General features: G+C 44.5%; 1 protein-coding gene across 1 annotated transcript in view; it reads right to left on the bottom strand.

The window, feature by feature from the left end:
* CLTCL1 (clathrin heavy chain like 1) overlaps nt 1–12,452 on the bottom strand; it is an 85,457-nt gene that overhangs the window by 28,650 nt on the left and 44,355 nt on the right. Inside the window, exons 11-19 of the mRNA XM_015586793.2 lie at nt 12,308–12,445; nt 10,342–10,506; nt 9,589–9,769; nt 8,125–8,288; nt 6,859–6,984; nt 6,114–6,256; nt 5,529–5,763; nt 3,755–3,877; nt 1,181–1,326 (exon numbers count right to left, since the gene is read on the bottom strand). Coding sequence (XP_015442279.1) covers nt 1,181–1,326; nt 3,755–3,877; nt 5,529–5,763; nt 6,114–6,256; nt 6,859–6,984; nt 8,125–8,288; nt 9,589–9,769; nt 10,342–10,506; nt 12,308–12,445 — 1,421 coding nt within the window. The remainder of the gene's footprint in view (nt 1–1,180; nt 1,327–3,754; nt 3,878–5,528; nt 5,764–6,113; nt 6,257–6,858; nt 6,985–8,124; nt 8,289–9,588; nt 9,770–10,341; nt 10,507–12,307; nt 12,446–12,452) is intronic.

The raw sequence follows: 12,452 nt of genomic DNA, 5'->3' as shown, positions 1-12,452 counted from the left end.
TTTAGATCTTGTCTCCTGTCGTCTGTGTCCTGAAGGGTGTGAGAACTACAGCACGGGTTCAACAGGGCTTAGCAAGAGTCAGATTGTGTCCTTCCTACTTCTCTCTTTTTTTAAACCTCAGACTTCTTTACTTGCTAGCTCACTGATTCAATTTAAAAGATCATTTGTATATTTCATCCTACATTTAAAATTTTTCTAGTGATAGGATCTGAACTTGAAGGTTCCCCTGCATGTTTGAGAAGCAACAGTGTCCAAGGAGGCAACACATAGTCAGAACCACCTTTAAGTGTCTTTTTGTGGTAAGTACTCACAAGCTAATATCTATCAAAGGAGGTTGTCCAAATAGCAAGACAGAATATCCTAGCCACCTCAGGTACCTTAACTCTGGCATCCTGTAATCAAGCAATTATATTTTAATTATGGTTAAAATATAATTTCACATTTCATAATTTACCATACAGCATTTCCAAGTTCAAAAACTAATGGACACACTCCTTAACATGATACCACAAACCTCAAAAGCCTTTCTGGGCTACAAAATAAATCTTATAACTAAATCTTTACAGAGGGAATTTATGATGTGAATAGCTATAATCTGTTTGACAGAGAATCCGACAATGAATTTCCAAGTGGTGATAAATAGTAGTGAGACCATGCTGAGGCATACTCTGTAACCTCCAAGATGTCTGATCAGGCTGTTGCTTCTGCCCAGAATGTTTTTCCTACCCCGGATCCTACTCATCATGCTTCTGCATTACACCTCCAGCAAGATTTACAGGCCCAGGTTTAGTTCTCTTGCAATATATTGCCAAGCTTTGTTCACCATGATTTCAAGAGTTTAACATACTTGGGACAAACTCAGCCCTTAATAAATGTTCGCTCCCTTTCTCTGAGTATTGTGTGGGCCAGAGCAGAAAGAGGAAGTGTGGCTTCCTGAAAAAAAAAGAGGATTTAAGTTGGGCTATAAAAGACAAGTGGGATTTAAATAAGGTAAGGGAAAGGTGGGACTGAGATACAGAAAGCAGTAAGAAGACTGACCATGTGTCCGGGGAGCAGCGGATGGTGAGGCTGGGTGGATGAAGCGAGACAAGATTACAACAGAAAGTGAATGTTAAGCAGGTGTTTGAATCTGACCAAGTCACAACATCTTCTCCCACCCCCAACTCTGGCATATCCTCACCTGTGTTCACTGAAGACAGAGTTATTCAGAACAATCTTCTCCAGTAGCTCAATCAGTTCATTAGGAAGGTCAGCTGTCATAAAGGCTTTGACAGTGACTGAGACCTCTTCAGGATCTTGTGTTTCCAACAATGCTGTTTGTACCACCTGGTTTTAAAAGTTATTTGAAAGAATGTAGTTAGATAGTCAATTAAAGACCGTATCATTTAAGCTGAGGATAAGGGAAGGACTCCTCTAAGACAGACTGGAATGGTCAGAGAAAAATGGGAGATTACTCAAGGCAGAAAGGAAAAGGGCATCTAAAAGGGTCAGTTGCAGGGATTTCTCCATTTGCTTTGATAATTAGTTTTTCTTTTACATCAAAAGGGCTACAGACTCTCATCTCTGCCCCAATGACCATACTTTAAATTTACTCCAAAGCCAATAACACAGCACACTAAACAGGTAGTTGAAATGCATGTATGCTTTCATCTTTTTAAGCTAATCTGTTTTTCTAATAAAGACACCACAGGGGCCTCTGGCAGCCCCCTGCTAGCTGCTGTGGCCTAGTCCACGTCCAGGGACCTAATCAAGTGTACTTAAGCTCTGGAGCCCTCTGAACCATGCTCTGAAGAAAAGACCAACAAAAGACGGGCCATATTGCCCTTCATTCAATTATTACACATGTCTCAGATATAAGAAAACTTACAAATTGGAACTAAAGACATTTTTCCAGAGTATACTTCCCAAATAACAGCAGACTAGACAAGCACCACACTCTGCATTTTGTACCAGGGGCCTTTGGTGACTTCATGTTCCATCATCTTTGCTAAATTTCTGGTGTTCATCCAAGGTGGGCAACAGCAGTGACTTAATGAGAAAAAACAAACAGCTCTGAGGAGACCTGATATAACTGATATATACCTTTAGCCATGAACTTTCACCTTGCAATCCTGAGGGGCTTCAGTGGAACCCGAATCAACGTCAGCCCAGTACACCTTACAAGTGGCTACTGTGTACTCAATACACCATGAGATATAAAAGTTCTACCTCTGAGTTGTTTATAACAAACAATCCCAATAGACAGGTAGGAGTTAGAGAAAATGGGCTATCACAGTAGATAAGTAACCAAAAAGGGCATACTTGAGGGAAGGGAGAACTGTAACACAGCACAAAGTCCATCCAGAGTAGGAAATGTGTTCCCTGGCATTATGACAACTAATTGTCAATTCTTGAAAACCTTAGAGCACTTTAAATACACACTGGTTGTTTTAAGGGCAAAAATAAATTTCTACCATCTATTTGGGTTGACACAGGATGCCCAACCTAAGTTTACCTCAGGAAACTGGTTCCTCTAAGTAAATTTTCCATAATGAGTTTCTCTTCCTAAATGAGTTTCTAAAAGCAGTCTGCCAATGCCATCATGCACTCCCTCTAATTATACGGGCACTGCAGGAGGTGGCTATGAATATTCAGTCAAGCAGACATAATCACAGGACCAGTGACTCCATGCAGACACAGGGAGATCAGGGGGTACCTGCCAGCTTTAACTAAGCACAGTGGTAAACCTGCTCTTCTCAGTGCCAATGTGATATGACCTTCAAAACATATCAGAAGGCTGGACCACACCTGGAGAAATGTTGTTATCTGTGAACTTGGACTAAGGTCCCTAATGGAATTCAAACAGACTCTGTCCCAGGCCCAGGTTTGGATGAAAAGTATTAATATTAAATCCTCAGGTAAATCTGAGAGAAGAGTATATAATAAAGATTCAAAATAAAATGGACTTGTATAAATCTAAAAGTATCCCAAAATAAAGTTTACTGAGAAAAAAATAATGGCACAGGCCTGAGGAAGAGTAGACAGAGAACAAGAAGGTAAAATGCAGTAGAGATACAGGTGAAATAAAAACCCCAAGTTTAAATAAATGCACCCAGAGGAGTGGCAATCTGTACAAGGGAGGTGGGTGCTGAAGACCACTTGTTGGATCAGGGTCTTGTTCCCACACTGGTCTCAGCTCACCCCTAAACCATGATCAGCAGCCGAGGAGAGAGTGCAGAGGATGATAAAGGCATCATCTGCTACTGTCTGAGGCTGTAGGAAGCCCACCAAGTAGCTGAGGCCAATGACCATCTGCCATCTAGCAGGACCCCTGGCCCCTGCACTGCCCCCTAGGCTCCAAGGAGGCACTGGATCGTCACAAGGATACGAGGGTTTTTTTGACAAAAGGACATCCAGCCAAGATAACCCTGAGAGCCACTTCTGCTAATTGGGGCTGAGCTGGAAAAAAATTTAAGGATCCAGCATGCAGCACATTGTTAGATGTTCCTTTTACTGGAATGAACATCCCTACTTCAGATATCAGGGCCAACTCTATGCTTTAACCAATAAACAGCTCTAAGTGAGCTCACCCTTGGGCGTCAAAACCATTTTTAGGCGAGCTGCTTCTGGAGGGAGAAGAGTAGTGAAGGTTCATAAGATTGACCACGCATCTAAAGATGTTTTTGATGTAATAATTAAACCAATCACTTGAGCCACAGGACGATTAGAGGGCAAAATGCAGGTGTGCTCAAGTGCACACATTTCTGTGCCTCACCTGGTCAATCAGCTGTCTCCTGGATGGGCTGGTCTCATCAAGGACGTGAGCCCAGAGCTCTGGATCCTTCCTGCGTACTAGGTAGCGGGCCTCACTTTTGAACAGAGAATTCTCATTGCAAACCTGAAATAAACACACTCATGTGTGTAATACACGCAGCCAACCAACAGAAACTACTTGGGGGACCCACCCCCATCAGCTCCCTCTGTCCCTGACATTTGTCTGGTGTCAGCCAGGGTCCAGGTAAGACATAGTGCTTTGATTGGGATGAGCAGCATCTCAAAGGGTTCATTTACTCAGATGAAAAATTACCTAAAAATGCCCATTTTTCAGTTTGCAACAACTTACAATGGATGTGCTTAGCTTCTCTTCACATCTAATTGCCACTCTAAAGCAGCGCTACTCCTAGAACTTTGAGATGATGAAATGTTCTACATCTGTGCTGTCCAACATGCTCACCGCTAGCCACAGGAAGCTACTGAGCACTAGAAATACAATGTATGAAGGAGTTTTTAATTTTAATTAATTTAAATGTAAATTCTTACATGTAGCTAGCTCTAAACCATCTCTAAAGTGTAATTAGAATAGCCTAGCACTGATACAAAATAGCATATATGCTGTAACATTTCAAGGCCTATATTTAAAATTTGCTTTCACTGATTGAAATTGAGATCCTTTTCTGAATGTTATAATACATCTCCAAAAAACCAACTGTCCACTGGAACATTCTAATTTGTGAGGCTCTTGCTATGGCCTGGTGGGAATCAGACTGAGTCTGACATCAGGCACAAGGCTAAGAGATGCGTGTGTGTCTGTGAACACAGGCTGCTCACATGTGCACAGCAGGAGCAGGCTGTCCTGGCACAAGAATGCTGGTGCCTGTTCTGAAAATTCATCACAGCTTCTTGTCTGACATGAGATCTTCCTTAGTGAGCATTTCTTCCCTATCTGAACTGTGCCTTACCAAAAGGTGATGTCTATCTTATATCACCTATAGGACAGATGAGTGCAAAGATCTTCAAGCAATCCCTGAACCGTGCTTTAATAAGAAGGTGATAAATTAAGTCAAACGGTGGAGTATGGTATCAAACTAGCTAAAATCCCAGCTTCACACAAACTGGTTCACCTTCACACTACTAGGTTTCTTCTCTAGTTGCTGAGTTTCCACCACATTGTCAGATGTTCTGAGGTGCTGGAGGAAAACAGACCAAGTGCCTACAAGGAGCTTATGGTCAAACATCAGATGCACCTACATGATATTTCTGGCGTTTTAGGCCCCACAGTTAAGGATCAAGAGCTCAATCTAAAAAAGTACTTAAGTATGCGTAGATCCAAGCCAGGACAGGGGTAGGCAGAAGGTGTGATGGCATGTTCCAAGAGGGACCAGCAAGAGCGCCATGGTTAGGAAGAGACTGCGGAGGCCATGTATAGGGGACTCTCCTAAGAAGGAAGGCAGGAAGTGCAAGGGCACATGGGACAAAGACACTCAGTAAGGAGAGGCAAGAGGGAGGCAGTCAGGCTGGCAGTCTACAAAGGAGCTCCCAGGTCAGGCTACGGGGTTCAATTTTGCCCTCAGGACAGCCAAATAAGGCATGAGCAGGTCGGAAACAAGATGTCAGAATTACAAGGAAACCGAGTTTGCAGAAATGTACCTCAGGACCCACCACCACTGTGGGGTTCAGAGGAAGCCCTCATCAGTCCCCACAGAGCATGCATTTGAGGCCCTGCTCCAGGAGGCCAGAGCAACACCCAGCAAAGTGGATCTGCTACCCACCTTGATGAGTTCGACGTCACACTGCCCCCGCTCATAGGCTAAACAGGCCAGATGCGGGTCCCGCTTCTCACAGTAGCGGCCCACCACGTGGCTATCGTAGAAGGCATTCTCCCTCAAGAAGCGCTCAGCACTGCTGTTGCTGTCGATGTAGATCTTGGCGAGTGCGTTGTGAGTGGCAGGCTCCTCACAGCCCTCATGACTCCGGGACTCTAGCCAGGGAAGCAGCAGCTTTAGCCTTTGAAAGAAGAAAGAGCACTGTGAAAGTCCCAAAGCTTAACGCCCAAAACCTCCAGGGCAGACACCAGACTCTGAAGCTTGCTTGGAGAAACAAACAAACAAAAACCTCTTGTTCCATTAACTTTAGGTTGCTTTAGGGACCAAGACAGATTTGATTTCAATTGTTAAGTTCTTCTTGAAGGTTTTCAGTACCAACAACAAATAACTCACTACTATACCTAAGATTTGTTACAGTGAGCCCCGAGGCTGGGAGGCCACCATAAAAGGATCTTTGAGAATCAGCCAGAGATTTAACAACAAACATTAGGCCCCAGGGGCAAGAGAAGATACCAAGCTAAGATACCTTACCTGTTTCTTTTTTCAACTTCAGCCACCAGCTCATCGGTAGAGAACTGTCCTCTCACTACCATGATTAAATTTTTAATTACTTCCTCAGAACAATCCACATCCAGCAGCCCTCCAACCACAGCTGGGATCCGGCTTGGGTTGACCTAGAATGGTCAAGGTGGCGACTTCAGTGCTGCAGACACAGGTCATTGCTACAAGTCCCCCAAGACTTGGACAGTGTGGGCAAAAATCTGAAAGGGCTTCTGTGATGGACTAAATTTGTATCCCCCTGTATATGTTGAAGACTTAACCTCCATGTGACTGTATTTTAAGAAGGAACTATTTAAAGTTAGATGAGATTAAAAAGATGGGACCCTAATCCAATAGGTCTGGTGTCCTTATAAGAGGAAGAGATACCATGGGCATGGGCACAGAGGAGAGGCCACATGTGAGGATATAGCGAGAAGGTACTGTCTGCAAGCCGAGGAAAGAGACCTCAGGAGAAACCAACCCAAGGTGATAGGATGGCACTTTGATCCTGGATTTCCAGTCTCCAAATTGTGAGAAATAAATATATGCTGGTAAGCCACCCAGTCTGTGGTATTCTGTGATGGCAGCAGAGCTAAGACATCACGCTTCAAAGTGACAGTCTCAGACATGTTCAGGGGTCAGAGGCAGCCTCTTGGGTGTAGACTATTACCACAGACCAAAGCACAAAGGCAGCCAGGTGTCAACTAGGAACCGGAAGCAACAGTCCCAGTAGTACCTTCTGGACGTAAATCTCGATGTACTTCTGCAGGTTGTTGCGGTACAAGTACAAGACAAGGTCATGGACAAAGTCAAACCGATCACACACGATGATAAGGGGAAGCTGGTCGGTGAGCTTGGCCTCCTGTGTGTTGGAAAGCACAGAACAAGCCAGGCAGTGAAGGCCTCAGCACAGGGATGGCACTGCTTCTGCTGGAAGGCCCCACAGGAGACTCATGATGAGACTTTGTTCTACATATGATGTCATTTTAAGGTGTTTGCTTTTGGAGATACAGTGTATGCTTTGGGAAACAAGTAGGGGAAAAGATAATACTATTTGATTAAAGAGAAAAAGAACTCTGCTAAATTTGGCAGTAACATTCCAAACTGGTCCAAAACCAAACATCTTTTGGGTTAAGACAAGCAGCTCATTATGCATAAATCTGACCGAGACCAGGCAGAAGAGTGGGCTGCCAAGAACACTCCCTGGTAAATAGTACCCTTTCAGACAAGCAGCTGTCCTCCATGCAACATCACCTGTCAGTGCAGGGGTTTTCTATGCATAGTCCACCACAATCATGTCTCCCTTGTTTGGCCATAGCTAGAGGATATTTCTAAGGTTTTCTGTACCCCTGTAGTTTGGGGTGTGGCCACGTGACCTAGTTTCCTCCAATGGAAAGTGAACTAAAGTACTGAGTGCCACTTCTAATCTCACCCATAGAAACTACCCATGCCAGCTCCTCTGTACTCTTTCTTGCACTTGACCAGGAAGGCAATATTCAGGGTGATGTGTTGAAAATGGCAAAGCAGCCATCAGCTTAGTCCTTGAAAGATGGTGGGAAAGAAAGCCACACCCCTGACCTCTACATCCACCAGGACTGTGCAAGACAAAGAAATATGCTTGTTTTTATGCCACTAGCACCGAGTGGTTTGTGTGTTTCTGTTTTTAGCACTGAGTGGTTTGTTTGTTTCTGCAGCCTTGCCCAGCCTAATTAACAGGGGCACAGTGGAGTGTTGTTAAAATACAATGCAACAATAAAACTCCCTCTACTCACATGTCAGATAATTAAAAGCATAGCTTCAAGCTTCTTTTCACAAAGGAGTCGTTAGATCAACAGTAAATTCCTGCTAGAACTTAGACCATAAAGTAGAGCTCTGCCACTGGGGACCCAGGGAACATTGGCGGGGACCCAGGGAACATTGGCGAGAACCCAGCTTTCCAATTCTCAGGGCAGTATTGCTGCTGGTTTGCTCAAAGAAGGAGATGATGCCTGGACACACTCACCTTCAGGAAGTTCTTCACCCGCTCTGGGTTGTAGCAGTTACTCTCTCGGCATATCCTCTCTACCTCCTTGATCTGCCCTGTCTTACAGGCAGCCTGAATATATTTCAAGTGCACATCTGGATCTTGGCTGAAGTTCACAATTGAGCTCAGGAAGTAGAAGAGGCCTATGAAGAGAGACTGTTCCATTTTGTGCCCTCCTAATAGCGACCTGCATTCTCCACAGGTGTAGCCCATTTGCCCTTGATGGCCCAGCTCACTGTGATTTTGCTCCATTTTCTAGTACCCACAGCCTACTCAGAATTTATTATACATGTAAAGTTTGCCTGCTTTGGCATCTCTCAAAAATAGCTCATCAGATTTCCACTGAATTTGGGAGGTATAGCTGAAATGTTTTGATGTAAAATACTGGCTATGTGTGTATGTGGAACCTTCGTGGGGGGCCCAGGTATACCTCAGACAGTCATCTTTAAGAATAATTCAAATTGTGGTAACCTAAGAGGGGCCTATGATTGCTGCTCAAAACAGACATGCCAGGAACAGAGAAAAAAGCAATAGCTTAAAATAGGAGACTCCAAATGAAAAGTTTGCTACCTGACACATGGGAGCCACTACAGACTGGGCTCCAAGGTGAGTCATAGAGCACAGTTATTCATCAGAGGCTGATTATTTCCTGACTATTACAGGCGTCAGCCAGGAGGTACTGTAACAACAGTAGGACACGATACACCAGTGACCACTCTCCCTGAGGAGGTCTTTGGTGGAACTGGTAGCCCTAAGGTGATGGTTCCCACTAACGCTATCCTATGGCCTATCCCAGCCCAGTGTCCCCTGACTGCTGCTGCGGCCTTTACTGCAATGGCATCTTCTTACAAGAAAGCCAGCTCAAGTGGGGGCAAGTCTTGCCTTCACTCCTCCAATATCTCAGCCTCACTAAGCACACAGCAGTGGCTTGATGACACACTGGACAAATGCTCAGTCTCTGTTCTGGGCAGGCTAGACAACCTGTCCTGTCCCCAACAGAACCTCACTTGAGAAAGCCATCCCTTAACAAGCATGCTTTCTCAGTCTGATGCCCAGAAGGGGGCAAAGGAAGCCAACTAGGGCAGGTCTGTAGGCCCAGCAACCAACATGGCCAGGAGCCTCCATTTAGTTCTCACTCAAGGCAAGCCCCGCCCTCTCAGGGCAGTGCATTCCTGAGCTGTGGCAGATTGTGCGACACAGAAACAATTAGTTCCAGAGAGACTCCAGGGACACAGGGGGATTCTAAGTCTCCCCACACCAATGCCAGTCAATTTCTTTCTTTGCAAACACCAAAAAGGCTCATGAGATAACAGGAATCTTCTGCTACTAACCAACACCCGGCAGTGAGTGCGCATCCTGCTAGCTTTTCAGGAAGATTTTTAGGTTGGACAGGCAGAAAATAACAGGAGCTGGAGGTGTGGTCGGCCAGAGGCTACACGTTACCTTCGTAACTCTTGAAGGATTCGAAGAGCTCCACCAGGGATGACGTGCCCAGCTGCTCGTGGTACTTGGAGGCCACCTGCACACACAACTGCAGGTTTTGTCTGATGTCGGCAGACAGAAGAGCATGCAGACACGCCACAGAATCCTCCACTGACAGGGAGCCAAAGAAGCTGATGAGCCACTGGGAAGCAAGGAAGAGTTTGTCCACAACTTTGCACCGTCTTAGATGCTGCCAACACCGGCAAAAAAAAAACTGGATTAATTTTCCCCTTTGAGTGTCAAATATATAAAGAATTTCCACTTAAAAGGAGTGAAAAACAACTATCCTTCATGGTAAAAAATGAGAGCCAGGAATAAATTTGGGGTAAGACACTTACCTCATTTATTCAATGAGCTGTCACAAACCCTGCGACGCTCCATCGTTGATGCTAAATCTATTTTATTAACTGGAATGCAAAAGCTATTTAGCTTTTGCTAGCAGTTTCAGACAACCCTGCTAGAGCTGTAAGAGGTTCTCTCAATTAGACTAAGTCAAAGCAGGCAACAGAAAGAAAGGCAATACAAGCCCAGCCGTGTGGCTAAGCATGTGGGGTCTGTGGGTAGGCAGAATGAGCACTGCTCATGGCAGTGATGAGGCTCACCCATAGGGAAGACACAGTCCCATAATGCCAACATTGGAGATTTGGGAGCACATGACCCCACTGATCAGGTGGACACCACCCACAATGGGAGCGCCCCAGGGGTACTCCATACCTCGGGATTGAGGAGATGAGTGTGGACCACAGCTCTCTTGATATCATAGAGGTCAGTGTAGTGCTCTAGTGCTCGCTGTAGGAGCCCTGCCTTTTCACAGAGCTGGGCAATGTGGGCCCGATCATAATGAGTAAACATCTGATTTCCAAGCATGGCATCTGCAACCTGTGAAAACAGTGAGTTCAGTAAGAAAGCCTAAACTTTAGTAATAACTTTTAAGAGCAGTTGTTTAACTGTGAACCTCAGGGCACAGCTCCAGAACAGTGCTCACGGGTGCTTCCCTGTGTCTAGGCCCCTTGCTCACATCTGCGCTTCCAAAGCAGTGGAAGTTGCTTTCAGTCCCAAGCATATCTCTGGCCATCCTTCTAAGTCACCTGAGGCTTTTCACACAAGGCTCTGTCTTCCTACGGTGCAGAGTCAGGCATGTGCAAAAGGCTGAGGCTCTGTCCTATAGTGCTGTCACTGGATCAGTCTAGGCTGTCACTCTGGCTTTTCAGCCATCACTTTTGTATTTTTCTATGGCACGGTCAATGTGAGGGCTTGAGCCTACCAACGCCTCTTCTTTAATAAGCTCAATGCTCAGACTAGTAACAGAATTAGACCTGAAAGAACAAACTCCATTCATGTCTGCTAGACTTCTCTGGTTAAAGGCAGAATGAGGAGTAGGGGGTTGCATTTGAAAAATAAACATTCCTGGAAAGAAGGCTAATGAGACTTAACATTGTTTAAACAAGGAAACTCTGGGCTAAGAATGGGTGAATCAACACAGCAACCTTGCTGCTCTGGTGAGTGAGCCAACCTTTGATATCTAACCAGTAGCTAGTCTAGATGAGATGCATGCCTTGGTGCTTTCACACTCTTTTCCATTGCTTCCAGGATATAGAACACCAACCAAGTACCGTAGACCCCCACAGAAAGCAGTTTCGCTTTCTGTGGCTTCAGACTGTGGTTACCTGCTCAACGGTAGTCCTAAAGTAGCAAAAAAAAAATTCCAGAAGTAAACAATTCATAACTTCCAAATTATGTACTGTTCTAGTTAGTGTGATGAAGTCTCATGCTGGCTTGCTCCGCTTCGCCCAGAGAAACTGGAACTCTCATACAGTACTACTGGGAATGCAAAATGGTACAGTAGCTTGGAAAACATATGGTGGCACCTTCATAATCTGCACACAGATATATCGTATGATTCAGCAATTCCACCTCTGGGTGTATGCTCAAAAGAATTAAAAACAGGGATTCAAACAGATACTTGTACACCAATGTTCATAGCAGCACTATTCGCAATAGCCAAAAGGTAGAAAAAAACCCAACTGTCACCAACTAGATGAATGGATAAACAAAATGTGGCATACACATAGTACGGACTATTATTATTCAGCCATAAAACGGAAAGAAATTCTGATACATGATACAACATGGATCAAGCTTGAAAATAATACACTAAATGAAAAAAGCCAGACACAAAAGGACATATATTGTGATTCTACTTATATTAAGTGTCTAGAACAGGCAAATTCATAAAGACAGAAAACAGATTACAAGTTACCGGAGTTGGGGGAGGGGATAGGGAGTGATTGCTTAATGGGTACAGAATTTTTGTTTAGGATGACAAAAAGTTCTGAAAATATATAGGGGTAATGGTTGCGCAATATTGTAAATGTATTTAATGCCACTGAATTGCACACTTAAATATGGTTAAAATGGCAAATTTTGTTTTGTATAATTTTACCACTATTCAAAAAAAAAAAAGGAAAAGAAATGATGCTCTGATTGTAACTATTTCTATGAAAAGTCTTGCACCATGGATTCTGGAAATCCCTTGCAGGAAAGTCCTGGAGAATGTCCACTGAGGCAGAGATAAACCTCTGATGTGAGAACAGCCCAGCCCAAAGCGACTGCTTTTAGGGCCGTGAGTCCCACACAAACAGGTGCTCTGTCTCTTGGTTTCAGCCTTGATGTCACTTGCCTGGGGTGCATGAATCAAGTTCATCTCCAACAGGCGAGTCTGGAGGTGCCCCTCAGCTGGGCGATTATTTTTCAAGGCATCCAACAAGAAGGAAGTACACTGCTGAATTAAACTGTTTTCCATGAAAACATCTACAATCTGAAAC

This window comes from Pteropus alecto, unplaced genomic scaffold (genome assembly GCF_000325575.1).
Source record: "Pteropus alecto unplaced genomic scaffold, ASM32557v1 scaffold113, whole genome shotgun sequence".
Lineage (NCBI taxonomy): Eukaryota > Metazoa > Chordata > Mammalia > Chiroptera > Pteropodidae > Pteropus > Pteropus alecto.
This window is presented reverse-complemented; position numbering and strand designations above follow the sequence as displayed.